Below are 21,666 nucleotides of genomic sequence, written 5' to 3' on the forward strand. Positions count from 1 at the left end.
TGTTGAGGACAAACAACTGTGAATTCAAATTCATGGAGGAAAACCAGGAGTGGATTTTTGTGTGAAATGACTTGTGAACTTGATTCTAGTACTGATCACAAATTCCTGGGCTGAGCGTAAGCTCAGAGGTACTCTTTTCCTTAATTATTAGCATATGTCTTCCAGTCTGAGCTGCTATTTTGCACCTTGCTCCCATCTGTGGACTACAGGATTTGGGGGGGGGCCACAATGTAGACCCCACAAGACTGATGTCTGCTCATCCCTGTTCTAAGAGATGAAACACCCTCTACATGGGAGATACATCTGTTGCTTGCAAGAATTTCCCTACCTTTGAGAAAATACCTGTAATAATTAAAACAAGCAATAATATTAGAACATCTATAACTACCCTATAACTAAGATGGGGTCTTAGATGGGACTGCACTCCCCTTGAAAGACCAAGTGCACAGTTTGGGAGTCCTCCTGGACTCTGAGCTAACTGGGGAAGCCCAGGTGGCTGCGGTGTCCAGGAGTGCTTTTTACCAACTTAGGCTGGTATGGTAATTGCAGCCTTATCTGGAGAGGACGAATGTTGCCTCAGTTATCCACGCACTAGTCACGTCCAGGCTGGACTACTGTAATGCTCTATACGTGGGGCTGCCTTTGAAGACAGTTCAGAAGCTCCAGCTTGTGCAGAATGCAGCCACCCAAGTATTGGTGGGGCGAGGAGATTTGATCATATACTGCCTATACTGCGCGAGCTGCACTATTCACCAGTGCTTTTCCAAGCCCAATTCAGAGTGCTGGTTTTGACCTTTAAAGCCTTAAGCAGTTTGGGACCAAGTTACTTGAAGGACCGCCTACAATATCAGCCTGCCCGCACTTTAAGATCAGAAAGAGAGGCCCTTCTCATTTGCCCACCCATGAGAGCAGTCAGGAGGGTGACCACACATGAGAGGGCCTTCTCTGCAGTGGCCCCACACCTTTGGAACAAGCTGCCATAGGAGGTCCACCATGCTCCGTCATTGCAGACTTTTAAGAAGGCCTTGAAAATATATTATTTTACCTTGACCTTCTATTGATATGACTGCTATTGTTGCTGCTGTTAACATCACTGTTGCTGCTTTTAACATTATTGTTGGTTTTATTGTTGGCTTTTGTTGTTTTTTATATTTTATCACTTTTAATATTTTAATTGTTTTTATGTATTTTATTGTTGTAAGCCACCTTGGGAGGGCTTCGGCCCTGAAAGGCAGCCAAGAAATATTTTAAATAAATAAATACCCTGATTTTACATCGAAAAACAGAAAAAAACACAAATTGTAATGCTGTCATATAAACTGAGCAAATTTAGGAGCAATCAGCAGTTACCTGTTTTCCAATTGCAATTATCCATGCTAGGTTTTCAAGATATAGGGGAGCTGTATTTAAGAGGGACAGAAGCAATATTGTAAAATGTATGCTATCACAGGATAGCACCAGGGGAATATATTTATGCACTTGAAGTTTCCCAGGTTCAAGTCCAGCAAAACACACCCTGCAATTCACTGGCTCTCAAAATCTTGATTTCCCTCTGTGTGAAGTTCATTACTCTTAGGTTGAGGTGCTATGTGTGTTTGTGTCAGTAAGTTCCATAGAAGCGTTCTTTCTGAAGTTTGTAAACCCACAATTTCTTTTTCCCCGTAGCTTTCTGGCATAGTACTTTAGAGTCATAGTGCATGCACACTGGGTTGATTTTAAATCGGTTTCTCATTGGTTCTCCATCTTTTTCCTAAATGATGCTGCATACTACTAATTGACTAATCTATTTATGAACGTTAGTTGTAAATTAAATAGAACACCTGCACTATCTAGCAGGGTATATGCATTTCCTGGTTGGTCCTTTCTATTTCACTTCTGCTCCTTCTCCTACCCTAGTCTCACTGCAGAAACACAAAGCAATTAACAATCCATAACTTTTGCTCACTTGGGCCTGTGTGTCTTTGCCTGCTTAGAAAGATAAGGCTCCAGAACTTTCCCAAACCAAGGTTTGGTAGTTATAGAGGAGGACAATTTATTTTCATAAAATGAAAAAGAAACGTACTTGCTTGTTTATAGAGGATAAGCATTCAAAATGAGAACTGAGCAAATTGCAGAGCTGAGGTAAAGAACATAAAAATAGGAATATTCAAGATCACTGAGGTAGATACAGTGGATGATCCTCTAAGTCAAGGGTGAGCAACTTTGGGAGGTCCCCGCCCCCTGAAAGTAACAAGGAAGCAAAAGCTTCCCATTACATCTGATCCTGGACTCCTGTTTTTTCAGTCCCCTAACAAACTACAGCTATGAAGCCTGTTCCTGGTTTGTTGTGGGAGCGACAAGCCAGGCTCCAGGTTCAGATGTAATAGGAAGCTTTTGCTTTCTCACTTAGTTTCTGGTTAGTTTAGCCACTTCTGCTGGTAGTAGGAGTCAAGCATGGGCAATCAGGCAGCATGCACAAACACACTGTTCGTGAAAGATGAGCCAAAATTCTCAGCAATTCTGGCTTATTGTTAGGTCTGAACGTGGCCATTGTGTTTGATAGAAGACTCTTTGTTCCGTTTCAACATGCTTGGATCTAGAACTGATTTTAAGCGGACTGTTTTTAAAAACATACTTTCCATACTTAAAATGTTTAAAAGAGTAAACATTCAGTTAATGTTTTAAAAAATCAGATGTCAGAAAATTATTTTTTGTTAACCTTGAGTGGGGTAATGGTATTGTCTAATGAACCTCCCAAGAGATGGTGTTAATTTAATGTACTTTATGATCTTAATGTTATACTACCATTTCAAAAACTGATGTAAGATTTTTGTATACTAGGTCTACAGCCAATCAAAGGCCATTTGGCAAAGTGCAAGAATAACCTGCTGAAGTGCTGGAATAACATGGTATGTAGAATAGTCACACCTTGTATGTTGTATTCCTAGCAGCAACATTTATTAGTTTTAATAAAACTATCATACAGAAAGCCTAAATCTTAAATACTTAAACAATTTAGTATCATATAATGTGCAGGTCTCTTGAAAATTTGCAATTACCAATAATTAATAGACTAAATAAATGAATGATGTAGCATGTGAGTTGCTCCACAAGCCCAGAATAACTCGAGTACTGTATGCTAGATCTTTGTGGATGGAATACAAATTGAGCCAGCTTTTGTTTTATCTTAACTGCTGAATGAACTTTCAGTATGCATAATGGATTGCATACCTTTTGTAAGTCTTGACAGTCCATCTGGTGTATGTTCTGTTCCAGTACCATATTTTTCTCTATTGGTTAAATAAGAAAATTCATGTTGCTACTAGGTTCCTGGCAACTGTCCTCATACTACCTTTGCAGCTTACATTAAGTAACTCCAGTTTTGGTCTGGTTTTAAGTGGAAAGAGGCACTAAAAAGTCACAAAACTGGATAATCTTTAAATTGCAGTATGATTTCATTAAGTTTTCATGTATGATAAAATGCATGCTGAAATACAAAAACACATTGCTTGCTTTGGTAGTTTTTAAATACACGGTACAACAGCAACATTAAGTTCGGTGTTTCCCTAATACTTCTATATTGCTAGTGGATTACATCCTAGTGAGGCCTTATAGTAGGAATTCTAAAGTCCTACCCAATTATTTTCTTTGCACACTAGTTTAGGGACAAGATGAATAAGAGGGTCAAAACCAGTTCATTTACACCTTCTTTGTAGAGTTATCCCTATCCCGAGACCGAAATACACTCTACACATTTAAACCTGTGCATCGAAGTGTTCCTTCCAACCCACTTTTCACTGCAATGAATGGGCAGCCTTTGCAGGTAAATTCCATGTCCATATAGCAATTGAAGATTAGAAGAGCCCGCCTGGATTAATCCAAAGGCCAATCAAGTCCATCATCTTGTTTTCACAGTGGCCAATCAGATGCCCATGGGAGGGCCACAAGCAGGATATGAGGGCAGTAGCCCTTTACTGCTGTTAGCAACTGGTATTTTTCAAAGGCATACTACCACTGATCCTGGAGGCAGTATATATGTCATGACTAGTTGCTATTGATAAGCCTTATGTTCCATGAATTTGTCTGATCTTTTAAGGCTAATTTGGTGGCCATCACATCGTGTGGAAGCAAAAAAAAATAGCTTGCTAATTGGCATGTGTATCTTAGCAGTAAAAAATATCTTTTGGGCTTGGAATGTTCTTTAAAATGAAAACTGTTGGAATGAAGTTAATGAAAGTTGAACTCTAGCTGAATTTACCCCTAAACTGTTCTGTATCAGTTGCTTTCACATACATAATCTGTCAATTCTTAGAAGATTTCTAAGATTGCAGCCACAGATGGCAGCCAATGACTGCTCAGCTACTCTTGCACTCACAGTATCTCTGGGCCAGCCCACCTGCTTTACTGTCCAGAACGTTGCTCTCAACCTTAAGATAAATAAGGATAATAAATGCCATACATGCATTCCTTTGACAATCTGAACACTTAACTTGTGGATTTGAAAGTGTAAAGGTGTTGTATGCCTTGTATTATGAAAATAATGGAAGGGTAAGATCCTTGATTGACCTGTTGTATGATGTAATTGTAGAGCTGAAACATGTATAACAACTGGGCCAACTGAAGATGATACAATATAGGATACGTGGCTCATATGAACACCATGTTTTCAAGCATAAATTCCCCTCTTGGAAAATATGCTCGTTGGCAGAATGAAATGAAAGAGAAGATTAAATTTGGCTTTTAGCCAAGTAACTCATGGCAGTTTAAAGTTTCATTAGTATATTTCATCATGCCTTAAAGGCATCACATTTTACACGTAGAGAACAGCCAGCACAGGAATTTTAAATGGGTAACAGCTACATGAAAACAGTTTAAAATGAAGGCTGGATTATTCTTCTGAGATACTGAAACAAATAATAAATAAATGTGTTTAAGAGGACTAGTTTAGTTTAGCCAAGCCCCTAGGTACTCCGTATTGGGTAGACAAAAACACTTAAGTCCCTTGTAACTGATGAAACAGTGCCGTCTCTGAGACAGAAGGCATTTTGCTATAGAGTACTCAGAAGTCTTTGTTTCTCTTCTTGACTCATCCCTTGTGCATTAACATAAGTTAAGACACCAGTGGGCAGAAGATAGATCAGGATCTGCTGATAATCTTTGGGTGATTTGCAGTAGATTGGCAAGAATTTCTTACTCCCTGTTGTTTAACAATAGCAACAACAGACTTAATTAAAAAAAATAGGCTGCTGAAATTAAGACAGCTTGAGGGAAAAGCAATGATTTTTTGTTTGAACAGATTGTGAATTCTGTTCTGGTATGGAAAACAAACTCCTGGGCTGAGTATGTGCTCAGAGGCTTTTTAATTCCAAGGGTTTGTCCAGTCCCGGAGCCACTACTTTGCACTTGGCTGTCGTTGGTAGGCATTGAGGTTCTAGGACAAAAATAAAATAGATCCTGGAACGCTTAAAATATATGCTAGAATTTCTAGTAAGGTCAATTTAATCTGTACAGGTAATAAGAGCATCAAGAAATTCATGCCACACAGCACTGAGAATATGTTTCTAATACAGGATATCAGCTCTTGTGAAACTTTGAGAATCTGCTTCTTATTTTCTTGAGAGTACAATTGTCTAGCTATCATAATTGCAGTGAAAGATAGATTTTTAAAAAAACTTAAAACCCATGGACAGTTTCTACAATACTCACAAAATGTGGGGTTGAGTGGAGCTTCCAGTTGTCAATAATCCTACTCTTTTCCCATAGCCTTCAGCCTTTGCCTTCTGCTGCTGCTCTTTGCATCTCATTGTTCTGCAAAACGTAATATTCCTTCCTGTGACAAAATTTGAAATAAATTGCACATTTTACATTAAAATGTGTGCAATCAAAGTGTCCAAATTAAATATTAAATTTAACTGGTTCCCATGATTTATTGATCTTGAGCACGTTGTATTTTCTATTATACGCCTCCAGATCTGTGGCTATTTATGTATTTATTTTTATTTTAGATTATTTTTATGCAGCATACAGGATAAAAACAGTGCAAATCAAATCCAGTAAAATTCAGTAAATATTCAATAAAAATTCAGTAAAGACAGATATCACCAATAGAGCCTGCAGACCATGGAAAGACCAATGAAAACAGGTGGGTCTTCAGAGCCTTCTTACAAACCTGCAAAGAAGGGACCTGACAAACCCCTGATGAAAGCCAATTCCAGAAGTGCAGGGCCACCACTGAAATGGCCTTCTCCACTGTACTCATCAGCCCAGTTGCCCATGTCCAGTCTTGCAACAGTGCAGTCATTGTATAGTACCATTCCCATTGACAAAAGTTCATACTACAATATTTAAAAGCACCTAAACATAAAATATTAGTATTCATGTGGGCGTATAGCCAATCTTTAAAAAATAAAGATGACATAATGCCTCTGCATATAACAATAAACTGATAAGAACTTTTTTTATCAGCCTCCTTCAGAGGTACTTGTCACTATCCAGCTGCTCCACTGTGTAAATGAGGAGGTCTGATGTGCACATACATAGCCATCTTGAATGTTGGAGCAGGCAGTAATTTAGTTCTCATACATGTTTTTTGTCCAATCCACTTCTGTAGTTTAGAATTTTCTGATGCAAAATGCTTTAACTCAGTTTTAAAAGTCTGAGGTGAGAACTGAGTGATCTTTAAGCCAAGGACTTAGAATTTTGTACTTAAATGCAGATAAGATCAGATAATAGAAGTAGGTAAGACATGAATTGGTTCCGTTTCAGCAATGGAAGTCTTCAGCTGGAGAGCAAAAAGCCAATGGGTGGCCTCGGGGTGCTGTGGGTACGAGTGTTGCTGAATAATCACTGACTGACAGCGACATGACAGAGTAGAAGATCAGCCTTACATCTTATACCAGTGAAGCCAGATCACAGGAAACAATTGACAGGTAAAATTTTGAAATGGAAATAAAAATTGCAGATAGGATTACTGAAGAGAATAGTCCAAGTATTGTAAATTGCATTACATTTTCCTATGGTTTTCATTAGTTTACTCATAGGGAAGTTTAGAACAATGGCTCCCCATCCTTGTCATAGGGCTAAAAGGTAAAAAGGAAGGATATGAGGATTACTGTACATTTCATGGAGGCAAAACCACATTTTCCACCAATGTACACTCAACAGGAAGTTGCAGCCAACCACAATTCTCTGATAAACTTATTCCCAAGCATATGTTTCTTCAGTCTCATACTCAGATTTTTTTAAAGTGTAGGCCCAGAAATGTAATGTGTGGAATGGTCCTGAAGTACTTGAAAGTGTGATATGATGGGTATTTCCAAGGAGGGGACTAGCAGGGCTCAAAAGCCCATTTTTAGCACTAGGTAGTTGCCAGTTAGTCATCCCATGTCAGTGGGAACAGAGTCCATGTAGCTGTTGATATTGCTCTAATTAGTGGGTCAGTGTTCAACCTGCTAGTTAGCCCACTCATAACACCTCCAAAAAGAGATCTGAGAAGGGAGGGGAAACTGTTGCATCTCCCTTAACTGATTATAGAGTCCTGTCTCATACATTAAAAAATATTAGGTCGAGGTAGGTAGGCAACCTGGTGTCCTCCAGATCTTTTGGACTACAGCTCTCCATCCCTGACCATGGGCCATGCTGGCAGGCTGATTGGAGTCAGAGCATCTGGAGGACACCAGGTTGCCTACTCCTACTTTGGGGTAATGTACTACAGTCTTCCCCAATCCAGTGCCTTCCAGATGGTTTGGAGTACGAATCCCAGCATTTCGATCATTGGTCATACTGGTTGGGGCTGATGGGAGTTGAGGTCCAAAACATCTGGAGGTCACCAGGTTGGGGAAGGCTGATATATTGTACATAATATGCTGTAAATTTCCTTTGCAGTTAACAGGTTTAGCAGCCACTAAAGTTGAATCTAGTGTGGAAATATTTTGTTGGTAAATTAATAAATAATTATGATAGCATTGTGTCATGTGTTTGAAAAATAGCTACAGATAAATAAATGTGGTTTGTAGCAGCCCTATATCTTAGGCTTGGATAGGTAATGTAAAAAACACCCCCCTCACAAATACTAAATCTGACCTTCCTATCACCCTACTCTTAGCCAACAAAGGCCAGATTGTATAAACGGTCATATACCACTTCAGAAAATGCTTTCACTCTCTGTCTTGGTGGTTCTCAAGGGCAAAATTACAGGTTAGCCACCAACAACAACTCTTATGCATTCCGTTACAGTCCTCTAAGTTGGCCCATAAACAATAAACTTAAAAAGACACTCTTAGGGATCACAGTAATATGGAGGGTGGCCTCTTGGGTACATTTGGCCTGCATTATTCAGTACTTTATTGATCATAACCAGCAACCAGAATTGATCCTGAATGGCAATAGAGAAGAAATGCGGTCACTGAACCCTCAGTGTAATGCGCTTCCTGATCATCTATCTCCATCACAAGGCAGGTTTCACATTTTACACCAGCTTAAGCTTTTGAATCATTGTTAGGGATGCCCCTCAGTCGAGTACATGAAATGCTGAAGGAATGCAAGATAGTTATCAGTGGAATTGATAGAAAGCACTCTTAGCCACAGCTGCAATGCAGGCTTCCAGATGCAGCAGTAAACCAAAGGCTGCAAGCCTGAGTGGCCAGACATGGCTGAATCCTATCCACAATCTTCTCTGTTCTACAACTGCAGACACAAGGTTTGTTGGCCATCATTATGTCAGCCTTGCTTGGATTTGGTTTCAATAGTCTCAGCTACTTAAAAGCACTTCAGACTATAAAATTATATGATAGTGGCAAAATGTGTATCTTGATATAGGACATATCAATTATCACAGTTCATTCAGTTGTGTGGCTTAGAACATGAGTTTGAGGATGTTTAACTAAGCATGGATGTATGTATTTATTTAGCACTATTGAGCCTATGCTTGGCCCAGCACAAGAGGATTGGCGAGAACCTATTTTTAATCAACGACACAAAATTGTGATCACCCCAATGTCACCGAATGGCCACAGCTTGTAAAAGGTAAATATTAAGATCATCCTGCACTTTCATGAATTAAGTATTTCAAATGCAAGGAATGCTGTGGTGGGGAGGGGATTCAGAACTGCTTAATTAGTAAGTAGTCTTTAGGAGGACACTGGCAAAGGTAAGTAAATTGGATGTGAGCATCCTTTCTACATTCCTTTGAATGTCCATGTTAATGTTCTTTAAAATGTTATTATCCCTGAATTGTTGTTTTGGAGGGACTGTTCCTGGTCCAGTAGATGCCCGATGGAACCCACTGTGGTCTTTAAAATTGGTTTAACTTAAAAAAAAAAAAATGGAAAAACCTTCATAGTATCTTACTCAGATGGGTTCATAGTTTGCGTAAAAGAACTTGGTAATCTTGTTAAGAGCAGCAGACTTGCAAACGTTTGCTTCTTCTCTCCTAGGGAGTTACAGTGGAGGTAAAAGGGGTGGCTTACAGAATGGAGAAGTTGCTCTAAGGGTTGTTGGAAGTGAGCCACCATTTGAAATTGTTGTTCATGCTGCAGTGTTCAGATTAGTGGGTGTGTGATGTGACCACATTTTCTGCAGTGCAATTCAGGACTAAAAACTGGAACATTTATGATGAAATCATAGTAAATAAACACACCTTTGGGGGTTTTAGAGGTTTTATACTTATTGATCGCTTTGTAGTTCTGTAGTGTCTTTGGATTGTTTAAATATGAGCTAATATTTAGCACTGAAAAGCTTCTGTTCAAATCAGCAAATGTAGCTGACCAACTTACGATATTTGAACACTTTATAAAAAGCTATTATAAACTTCTAACAATAAAGCATAAACTGAGCTTCTGGAAATCTAGATATATGGACTTGTTGGAATCTAGAAACATGCACCAGGGACCACTTCTTTGTTCGGTTACACAGGGATTAGTATCATTTACCTGAGCTGATACTTAGGGACTAACATGAAAATAAAGAAGTGGCAAATTCTTGTGTCAGCTGAAAGATGTGGGTATGCTAAAGACAATGATTTTAAAGAAGTATTTGACATGTGAATGTAAAGTACTGTGTAAAAGAAAAATTCCAAAATCCATAGTAGGGAAGTACCTTTATTAGGCCAACCAAAATGTCACAAAATAGTGAGCAAGCTTTTGAGTTATTCAGAGCTCTTCTTTAGGCTAGATGTTAAACAGAGCAGAGGAAGGGGAAAGGAAAGAGCTGGCTGTAGTTGAAGCCAGGGAATCTGCATTATTCATCGTCTTAAGGTGGAATGTGGAAAGTGGTAGCAAGTGATTAAATTAAGCTCTCCTAGGTGATATTAACAAAGCTAGATAGTAATTTTAGGTAGTGGAGAGTACTGGAGAACTCAAAAATGTGCTCACTACTTTGTGACATTTTGGTTGGCTTAATGAAGACACTACCCTATGACAATATCCTCAGTTCTTCCTGTCAGTAATTAAAAACAAAAAACAAATTGAGACCTATGTACATTACAAGGCATGTTGTACTGCAGGGCAGTTTTGGTTGTGCTTTAGACATATTGAGTGGAAGAAGAGTTGAAGTTCAGTCTTTCAGACCTGTTGTGGCTCCACGGATTGATGCATGAACTTCTGTCACTCAGATCCAATATTCAGGCTTCTTTGAACATTCAAGAACAGAAGTAGGCTAGCCAGCTTTTACACTGATACTTCAGTCAGGGTAGCTGCCACAACTTTATCACATATTTACTTCAGATATATAAGTATTCCCAGTTAATACACTCACGGAAATACCTCAGACAGATGTGACATCTTACTCCAGCCTTCCCCCAACCTGATGCCCTCCGAATGTTTTGGACTTCAACTCCCAACAGCCCCAGCCAGCATGGCCAATGGTTAGGAAATCTGTGAGTTGTGGTCCAAAACATTTGGAGGCTACCAAGTTGGGGAACACTGTCTTACTCCTTTAATTAACACAGGGGTTTCTTAACCTCACCCCCACCCTGTTAAGAAATACTATATAAGTGACTTAGAATTCAAGCAAGCTGTTTATGTGGGCTTAGGCCAAAAATTTAAAGTTTTTTTTTATTTAGATGTATAGCCTGCCCCGTCTCAAAGGCTTGGAACCGGTAACAAAACCAACTAGCAAATCATTAATAAAAAAAAATAATTGAAAATTCCCCACCCTTTGACTTAACCATGATCCCTAAAGGACTCCACAAACAGATAGTTTTTGCAGTACTTCTGAAGAGTACTCCGTCTTGGAGACTTCTGTGGGAAGGAGTTCTGCATCTGGGAGACAGTGACAGGGGATACTTCTCTTTGGAACAACACAGGATATTCGGGAATTTTTTTTAAGGGAAAAACGGTGTTTTGAAAGATCAGAACAGAACCATATATAATAGCATAAACATAATCTTGCTGCTATACTGTCCTAGCTTAGATGCTTTATGCTAAATAACACATCAGGTGTTTTAGATTGACCTTTGGTAACAAAAGAAACTGATTTTTTTAGGCATTCCTTAGCACTTTTAGCCATTGAGCACAACTAAGCCTCTCTGTCTTCTATGATTTGGCGTGTTGACTTCCAACAAGTATGTAAGACTGAAGACCAAAGAACCTTAAAGGGAGCCAGAACCATCTTTAAATAGTATTTTAAAAGTTCAGGTTCCATGCCTAGTAACATCATGGGATTTAGCACCAATAAAAAGTATGAGCTCAAATTTAGAGTACTTTAGAAATTAGCAATCATGAGCAGGAAGATTTTTCCAGTAGGCATCAATTTTTAGGAACTGTGTGCAGAACGGTGTCTGGCATAACAGAAATACAATGGATATTCAATCTAGATCAAATGTGGGGAATCCATAATAGCCAGGTGCGAAAGGCTGTAGCTTAAACTTGAGTTTCTACGATCATATGAGTTACTTTATGTGTAATATTTCATGTCCTTCAAACAATGGTTTGGAGGATTGGAAACAGGCCTAGTGCTTGTATGCTGCTGCCTTCTGTCATGCATTCAGTCCATTAGTTTAATTGTGATTTAATCATCTGAACCAAGAACTAACTACTTGACTGAAGATGTGCTCAGTGCTTTCTCTTCCCCTTACAAGTTTCATTCCTGGTCCTCCAAACCATGCTTTAGAGGATCAGAAACATTAACATCTGAACTGACACACTGGACATGTTTGCATATAACACTAAATCATAGTATAGTGCTTATGAATAAGCCTTGGGCTGCTGTGCTCCTCCCTCTCCTCTTCTGGCATGGCTGGAAGGAGACTGGAAGCATCCACTTCCATTTTAACTAACTGCTGTCTGGTTAGTTTAAACTATAGTTTGTCCAAACAAACCAAGATCAAACTGTGGTTTCTGATCCTGGCTTGTTTGGATAAGCCATAGTTCATACAGCTATCTAACTGTAGTCCTCAGTTTGGACAAAATGACAAACTGTGGTTAGATGAAAATTAGGCAGGTGCTTTCAGCCAGGTTGGAGAAGAGGGGAGGGGGAGCAGGCTCATGCACATAATGGTAAACTGTGGCTTAGTGTGCACTGAACCAGGTTAGTATGAATAAAATGTCAGTCTTGAAAAACATTACAAACTTAATTTTAAACTTCACAGAATCCTGTAGTTAGAAGGAAACATGTAGATTATCTAATCCAAAAATAGACTGGTGTTTTTTGTTCAGTAAAAACAAAATGTTATTTGTTTTGACCATAGCGCTATACTGATCTGAACATTTTAAATTCTGTTAGGAAGGCTTCTGGGGCATTTTTCTTTCATATTTTATTGTTGAATTCTGAAAACTTTAAAAAAGTTTACACTTGCAAAAACAGAACCTTGCTTCCGCCATATATATATATGGCGGAAATATTTAAGTATAATATTTAAGATACTGATTTGTATAGTATCTTAAATATAGTATTTAATATTTAAATATTTAGTATAATACTAAATTATAGTATTTAGTATAAATACTAAATATTTATACTATAATATAATATTTAAGATACTGATTTGATGTGCTATCTAGCACTGAATAAAACTATAGGCAAACCCTTATCTTCCTTCGATCACACCTTGTTCAAGGAACTGGCAACTAGTAACTAGTAAATTACTTTTGTGCATAATAGTGGCATGGAACAATGGCCAGGTTCATAGAATCAGTGGGGCAAACAGCGCAGTATGGATTTTTTTCCCCACCTCCGCATGTCCTGCTCGCATGACCGGCATTTACCTAATTACCCGTGCTGTGGGTTGCCATGTCTTCCGAACCTGGCATACAGCACTGCTGGGATAGCTTCTAACCCACCCCACAACCCCTACAACAAGCCATGGATTTTTGGGTGGGTTAGAAGGCAGCCCTGCTGCATGCTGAGTTTGGACGACATGGCAACATGCAGCGTGGGTGATTAGGTAAATGCCAGTCACATGAGTGGCACACGCTGGTGTGGAAGATACTACATTGTTTCCATACTGCATTGTACCCATACTGCATTGTTTCCTCTTGAGATGGTGCGAACCCAGCCAATGACTTAAAAGAATTGTAGTAATCTGAATGGGCTGGGTAGTTAACTATTTCTGAAAGCAGTCCTGTAACATGATAGACTTGCTGAAGAATTATCGTTTGCCAAAAAAACCTCCTCTGGTTCCAGTGTGGAAAGAGAAGCAAAGATAGGCAGTAGCTTTTCTTGCTTCTGTGGTAACACTCTGTTTCTAAGTAGTTGTGCTGGTGTATTTGCCTTAAATACTAGCATAATGTTGTTGTTTGTAGACATTGGCTGTTCACGGAACACAGTAACCCACACTCAGTGGTTGACCGTGGGTTGTTTTGAACTGTGGGTTGTTTGTTGAACCATGGATTATCGTGTTGTCTGAACGCAGCCAAGGTGGCTTGTTAACCATGCAATATGGCTTGTTAACCACCCTGAACAACCCAACAACAAACTATGGGTTCTCAAGGTGACTTGTTTGACAACATAAGTGACACTGCATGGTTAACAAGCCACCCTAGTTGTATTCAGACAACATGCTAACCCACAGTTCAACAAACAAGATATGGTTCAAAGCAACCCACTCAACCATGGAGTGTGGGTTAGCGTGTCCAGTGAACAGCACTTGACTTGGTTCACATGACACACCAACCCACAATGGATTGTTTTCTGAAACAACCCATGATGGGTTAGTGTGTCATCCGCACCATTTTATCAGTGGGTTGTCTTTCCCAAACAACCCACCCTGATAATCCATGATCTGTTGTAGTGGTTGTTTTACCCATGATGGATTGGTGTGTCATAAAGGGCATTGGGCAGTGAGCCTCTGGACAAGAGCAGCAGAAACCCCTGCTGCTCTTCCCAAGCGCAGCTGCAATCACTTTCGCAGTTGCGACCAAACCGCTGCCATTGCCCCGTTCCCCTTGCCTGCGGCAGCCCCTTCAAAGTGCCCAAACAGCCTTTGGAGGGGCTGCTGCCGCCCCCGCAGCCCCCACCAAGCCCCCCCCATTACAATCAGAGCTCTTTTTTGTTTGTTTGCTTGTTTGTTGGTTGTGCAAAAGCAGGGCTGGGATAGGGGGGCCCATTTTACATGTGCAAATGCCCCTTTATTCTTATTTTTAAAATTTGGTTATCTGCAGTTGTGCACTTGTGCAACTGCGAGTATCCAAAATTTCGGGGCTTGCTGTGGCTGCCCCCTTTTTTGTCAAGCATACATTTGACAGGTGGGGAAACAAGATGTAGATCGACCCACTAGCAAGGGTATCTGCAGGGTTCAGTGCATTGCCCTGGACCTTGGGGGTGCTCTGATAGGAATCCCCACTGGCCTGAGTCCCCAGCAACGGTTCTTAAGGGTGCCCGAAGTGCCACCCCCTTTTTCTCTTCAGATCACTCTGCTTTGACAGCTGTCTAGCCATGCGGGAGTTTGACAGCTGTCAAAGAAATTGTCAAACTCCAGCTCAGCTAATGGAAACGGGGGGAACGGCTCGATCTGGTTGGAAACGACTCTCTAGGGTGGCCTAGAAGTGGGCACCGTGTTTGTGCCAAAAAAAGGCTCTGATTGGGATTGCGGTCGAAACAGGGATGTTGGCTTGGCGGCAGACAAGATGGACTCTGCTGCCAAGTCCCCCTGGATGCCAGGCGGAGCTGGCTGGAGGACCAAGGGAGGACGCACTGTGGGTGGTGCGCCTGATCGTCTGTCAGGCGCACCAAGTATGCACCTTGGGTTGTTTGCAAAACAATCCACAGTGCGTAGCTTGTCACCCATCGTGTGTTAGCATGTCATGCGAACACACTCATTGAAACTACATAAGCAGCCAATGTTCAGTCATCTGAAGCCCTGCTGTAGGCAACAAATGCTTAATACTGTACAACAGCTGTAAACAAAACCTTCTTGAACTTGCCTAAGATTTCCTCTCAAATACTGACCATATTCAATATCAGTCTGTTTGATACAGCTTGGTTATGTAGGAAAGAACACTGGACCATCTAGCCTGCTGTTGTTTACTCCGGCTGGCAGTGGCTTTCTTTCGTTCAGGCATTTCCAGCCTTACGATCATAAAATAACTGCTTAAAATACTTGGTGCCTGAGATTTAATCTCTACACTTAAGAGTTCTTACTAGAAGCCATTTTCCCCGCAAAGTTTTTTTGGCTCATAAAAGCAAGTTTTAAAGTGGATAATTGTGAACAATATGATGAACAGCTTGTATCTATCCTTCTCTGGTTTGTAAGCACCCTTACCTGTAATTAACATTCATTTGAAATTGGTAGGACTGACTTTTAAGAGATTGTTATTGGGGTATTAATGGTACATAACCGTCACATAGTATACACTTTTCTCTTAACTACATGCCAAAGGGCTTAACTTTTTATTTAAACCTTTCAGATCACCAGGAGAACCTCACTCTGAAAACATTGAAGCTAGCCGAATGTAAGTATAAGCAGCACTCAAAAGATTGCATTTGGTATATTGTGTGTTACAGTCAGACATCACATCAGGGTTGTATTACTTCAGTTCTTTAACACCTACGTTTAAGTTGGATGTGATTATTCAGTATTCAGACTACATTGTAGTTTGCCTAGAATGTGGGTACATTAAGAATCCTATTTTTCTATACAATCTTGGGGTTGTTTTTTATTTATTCAAAAGATAGTAGGATAGTACAGTATCTGAGTAATATTTTGATGGCATATCAAATCCTACTGACTGTGAAGTAAGCATTTTATGCACATGTAAAAAGAAGTATATGTGCTACCACAGATCTCTTTGGTGTTTTTGCTGTTGCAACCCTCACAACCAGTACGGCAAGCTGCTTCTAAAGCTGAGCTTGCTGCTTTGGCAGGGGAAGCTGCACTAGTGAAAAGTGCCACATCTCCCACCATGTGCCCATTCTTTACAAGCATATAAATGACTGCTGCGGTTCAAAGCCAGAGTCTTCTACGATTCATTATTCTCCAGTAAAATTCAGCCCTGTCTAATTATTTAGTGATACAGAAAATATTAGATCATGCCATGGATGGAAGAACTGTAAATAATTTGCTTCATTATGCTTGTGCTTTCCATATTTATTATTGCAACTTGTAAGTTATCTAATTTTTGAAGCTACAGCTACAATGTACTAACTCCATCTTATTTATTAAGTCTAAATCATTCTTAGTTCAGATTGTTTTATTTGCTGAAGGTTGCAACTATATTAACAACAAACAACATGGAATTAAACTGTAAAAAGGAGGGAAACAATCCTCTAGAAAGTACTTAAAGGACGAAAACAAAGCTCTTCTAACTCTAACAGATTTAATAGGATAGGAACAACTGACAATAAATATTGTAGATGTGTAACCTGGTTCACTGATAGGAAGAGGACTGAGGAGAAAAATAAGTCCAAAAGATTTGTCATTTGAAAACCAATTTCCTTTGTGAACATTATTTCGGTGTGTGTTTTTGTAATGTTCAGAGCCAAAAGGAATAGAGGTTTGACATGAACAATTGTTCATGTGTTTAATGACTAAACACATGATAATTATATCGCTTAACTTTGTCTAACACTGGTTTATTAGATTGTAAGGATTCCTAATTTGTGCATTTGAAGAATTATAAAATAATTCACATTTGCAACTCATCAAACCTAAAAATACCTGTGTGGTTGTATAATTGCCAGTCCCATAACATTATCTCATGTTGCATTGCCAAAGCATATCTTAGCTTTCCTTAAAACTAGATGACTATTTTTTGTTATTATTTGTTCTGTTCAGAAAGTGATTCTTCCCATGTATTTCAGTGTAACTTTCTGTGTTCCCCAGCATTATGGAGTCACATATGACACCAAAAGCCATTTATATTCTACCTTACTACCAAATCCAATGTGACTAACAATAATAATAAAACGACCTATTATAATAAAACAAGAAATTAAAACAAAACAAGTAGATCTAGCAGCCAAGGACAAAAAACACAAAAAGTGCCACAAAAATTTTGGGCGAACAGAGATAGCTTTGCTTGGTGTCTAAATATTAACAAATCTGGTGCCTGACAAAAATAACTAGGGATGAAATTCCAAAGCCTGGGGTCACAGTGCAAAAAGTTCTTTTCCCAGTAAAATACCCACCCAACCTTACCTATGAAGGTTGAGGAACTTGGAACATGCCTCAGCAGAAGTCCTCAGTATCCAGGTGAGTTCATATGAGAACAGGCAGTCCTTCAGATGAGCACTCCCACAATGATTAGGGTTTTAAGGATCATAACTAGCACTTTGAATTCTGCTCAGAAGCAAACTGATAGCCATGATATGATGAATACAGTTATACTCAATTGCCCTGAGTATTGCAGTTGTACTATAAGGGTGGGGTATACATCATCTTCATTAAATAAATCACACAAATTATGTTTGGCTTAGCTTATTTCCTTCCTTGTGTGATGATTTTAAAAGAAATCTGTATAGTAGCCATGACTTAAAGGAAGAGGAATTTAGATTAGTTTTTCTTAAACAGCAGTCGCCTATACCTCAAGGAAAACTACTTTTGGGAACTAAGGGGAATTTTTTGGGAAGTATTATATAAGTCTAACACTTAAAGGATACTTTTTCCCTTTTGTTTTTTAAACAGCACATACTTATACCATGGCTAATACCAAATAACATTCTCATTCCTTGGCATGTCCTTTGCACGTGAAGTCTTGTTATATGACTATGCCATAAAGATCTGCATTGGGGTAGTTCTTGACGTTTTTATTGGGACAAAGAAACTGGTCTTTGGTATCTGTTTATATTCTTAGTATAGTAAGCTCTGTATTCAAATAGATTTTAAAGCAGAGATGGGGAACCTCAGGTCTGAGGGCCAAATCCCTCTAGAGTTCCCAGATGACCATGTCTTCTTCCCCCAACCACCAGTAGGTTGGTGGCTTCTTGGTTTTGTGCATTTTTTCCCCGTTTAGAAAGGTTGGCATGCCTCTGCTAAGACTTAGTTACTGGCAGAAAGAGCTTTAACCTACAACATGCTGCTATTTGTTTTGTATTTTTGGCCCTTCCGGCTTCAACCCCACTCACCCCTGGAATGCAGCCCTTGAGAGCTTCCCCAAAATTGAATTCGGTACTCAGACCAAAAGAGGTCCACCACTAGAGATGTGAAGGCCTGGGGGGGGGGGAGTAGGAAAATTTGGGGGGAAACCGAGGGGGTTACCCTTTTTTCCAAGGACCGTTTGGGGGGGATTTTTATGAAAAATTGAAAAGCTTTGGATTATGAAATATTTTCTTTTAGAATTTAAGACAAAGTTGTTTATACATTATTACCAAGCCTTTACTCCCCGCAAAATGATTTCTAAAAACTATGTAATAAGAACACTTTTATAGGTAGACTAGAGATGTAAAATGTCTGCAAATAATGAAGCCATGGGGAAAATGTTTTTAAATCCTCCCTGAAAGATTCCCAGCATAGTTATTTCTTTCATACCTTATTAAAATTATCGATCTAAAGTATGTTTTCCTGATAGACATTTATGCTCAGTTTCCCAACATGTGAGTGGAGTTACCATTGTGCATTCTTGACAGTAAATGTTTCATATATTCAGTGTAAAAGCATAGTTTATTCAGACAATTATTACAAAGTTACCAACTGAGTTTACTTTTAAAAGTTTTAAAATATAATGATAATTTAATGAGCAAATGAAGTTATACTTAAAATAACTTTGGGAACAGAAAGGCTGCTTTATGTTTCTAAATCAGCTCTCCCCAACCTGGTACCCTCTGGATGTTTTGGACTACAGTGTGCAGCATTCCTGACCATTGACCATGCTGCCTAAGCCTGATGGGAGCTGAAGTCCAAAATATCAGGAGGTTGGAGAAGGCTGTCCTAAAGCAACAGAGTGACCTTAGATCTGTAAAGAGCACTAAAAAAATAAGTACTGCTTACTTTTCAATTTTTCCCAACATTTCCATTTTTTTTCTGGGGAGGAAATGGGAAAAAAGACTTTTTTCCCCATGGCATCAGAATTTCTGGAAATTTTACATCTCTATCCCCCTGTTTTAAACTATTTCATTTTATAGTCATATAAACATGCTAGAATTTGACATATTTATTGTGCATCTGAGTATAATGTGTTGGATCCAGGCCTACTGTTCGACGAGTGGAAGGGCTCATTCTGTTTGTGGAAGTGAGTCAGATTCAGCAGAGGCTTTCCACTTCTCCACAGGTGAAAATTTTTGCCAATTCCCTCTTCTCCCTCAGCCCCAGTGCCCCCTTCCGTACTGTTCTAGAAGGTCTCCCAACCCTCCAGAGCAGATTTTTTGGGTCATAGGGAATTGCATGTAGGAGAGGAAATCAGCAAAAATTCCCTCTTCTCCCCTCCCCATTCCACCCAGAGGGATGTGCAGTTCATGGTGATGTGCTCTTTGCAACTCTGGATCTAACGCAGTGCATTAAAAAAGAATAGGACTTAGATTTAGCATAAAAGCTTAGTATGCCTAATAACTGAATGACTTATGTTTGTACCAAACTGCTGCAAGTCTTGGATGTGACCCTTTCCTAGTTATGCACTTTAAATTCCATTGCTTAAAATCTTCAGGACTGACATGAATTTGGGCAGACTCTTGCTCAAGGGCCATAATACCGATTTCTTAGATATTATACATAAAATAACTGGAAGACCAGTTTACACATTTACAAACTAAATTGTGCATTGGATTTTTTTTTAATTTGATTGGCGCATCTTATATTTCAGGATCGCTTAATGCCTAATATCTCTTAAATTGAGAGAGATTACTTCAGAGCCTCACTAATCTGTGCTTTGCTGATCATTTGAACGAGCTTGTATATAAAAGCCATACTAATCCTTGTGCTCACTGTTCGAATGTTTGGTACAGGAAGCGAGCAGCTGCAAAGCATCTAATAGAACGCTACTACCATCAGTTAACTGAGGGCTGTGGAAATGAAGCCTGCACGAATGAGTTTTGTGCTTCCTGTCCATCTTTTCTCCGTATGGATAATAATGCAGCAGCCATTAAAGCCCTCGAGCTTTATAAGATTAATGCAAAACTCTGTGATCCTCATCCCTCCAAGAAAGGAACAAGCTCAGCTTATTTAGAAAACAATTCCAAGGGTGCCCATAACAACTCCTGCACTGACAGAAAAATGAACAAGAAGGAAATGCAAGGCCCAAGAGATGACTTTAAAGGTAAGGCATTACAGGATTTCCAGCAATAGTGCAATATTGTTTAGAAACTTTTAGAGTTCTGTCTGCATTTATCTTATAACAGAGCAACTGTTATAGTAATGAATTTGCCATCTTGCTCACCTGTTACGATGTTTGGAAACTGGATATTACAAATCATGGCTATATTTCGAAGAGTAACAAACAACAATCTTGCTGTCCTTGTATAGTGACTAGTGCCATTTGACAGGTAGTGTAGAAAAAAAATCAAGGCCTTATATGACAGGTTAGGGTCAGATACTTGCTCCTTTGTTCAAAATTGGTAATCTGAATTCTGGCAGAAGATTGCAAAACAGCAGGCTAAGATGCACGGCCTTGTCTTCATGTCAAATGGTTCTTTCTCCTGTGACAGTTGTAATACTGTTGGCATCATCACAGTTGATTTTGCAAAGCCTTTTAATTAGAACATGCTTGCTCAGTCATAGAAAGTTGTTTAAAAATGCTCACAGATTACCCACCATAGTCCCTACCAGCATCTAAGAGTGTAATTCCATTTTCTGACACAAGGGTCAAATTACACATTATTTTAAATTTAGGCTGGCTACATCTCTGTTTACAAAAAGCCACACAAGGTCTCAATCTAGACTAGGACTACAGGTGGAAGGAGTTAACTTTTCTCTACCACCACTACCCCATGCCATCTTCCCACCCCCATCTCTGCTTGATATTTGCCCTGATTTTAATTTTATTTAAATTAGGCCAAATAGGTTAGGAAGGATGGGGTGGGGGGTAGGAAAATGGCACGGGGGAAGGGTTAAACTTCCTCCCCTATATTGTGGCCCCAATCAGGAGTCCTGCACAGCTGCTTTTTGTAAACAAAGTTATGTGACACCACTAAGCACATTTTTTGAATTGCATGCTTAAGGTCACATCTAGTTTATCCCTAAGTTGATACATGTAGCTGCCACAGTATTCCACTGTGTTTTTTCCAGGTAAAGAAATGTAGATGAGCACTCTGGCTGCTTTGTCGACTGTGGGAGAGGGAGAGAGAGAGAGAGGTATACTACCCAGACTGATCTTGAAGTGTCCC

The 21,666-nt window shown here is 39.4% G+C and overlaps 1 protein-coding gene across 10 annotated transcripts in view; it reads left to right on the forward strand.

The window, feature by feature from the left end:
- UBE3A (ubiquitin protein ligase E3A) overlaps positions 1-21,666 on the forward strand; it is a 50,526-nt gene that overhangs the window by 12,589 nt on the left and 16,271 nt on the right. For 4 of the 10 annotated variants that reach the window (XM_084844346.1, XM_084844347.1, XM_084844355.1 and 1 more), the window contains 5 exons: positions 2,821-2,888; positions 6,745-6,908; positions 8,889-9,003; positions 15,822-15,866; positions 20,290-20,600. In XM_084844346.1, the coding sequence (XP_084700472.1) occupies positions 8,984-9,003; positions 15,822-15,866; positions 20,290-20,600 (376 nt within the window). In that variant the 5' untranslated portion in view covers positions 2,821-2,888; positions 6,745-6,908; positions 8,889-8,983. Of the gene's footprint in view, positions 1-2,820; positions 2,889-5,983; positions 6,122-6,744; positions 7,543-7,658; positions 9,004-15,821; positions 15,867-20,289; positions 20,601-21,666 lie in introns of those variants that run through there. The other 6 variants (XM_084844349.1, XM_084844352.1, XM_084844350.1 and 3 more) reach the window with 3 other exon arrangements.

This window comes from Heloderma suspectum, chromosome 3 (genome assembly GCF_057233095.1).
Source record: "Heloderma suspectum isolate Gila_16-S chromosome 3, 16-S_ref, whole genome shotgun sequence".
Lineage (NCBI taxonomy): Eukaryota > Metazoa > Chordata > Lepidosauria > Squamata > Helodermatidae > Heloderma > Heloderma suspectum.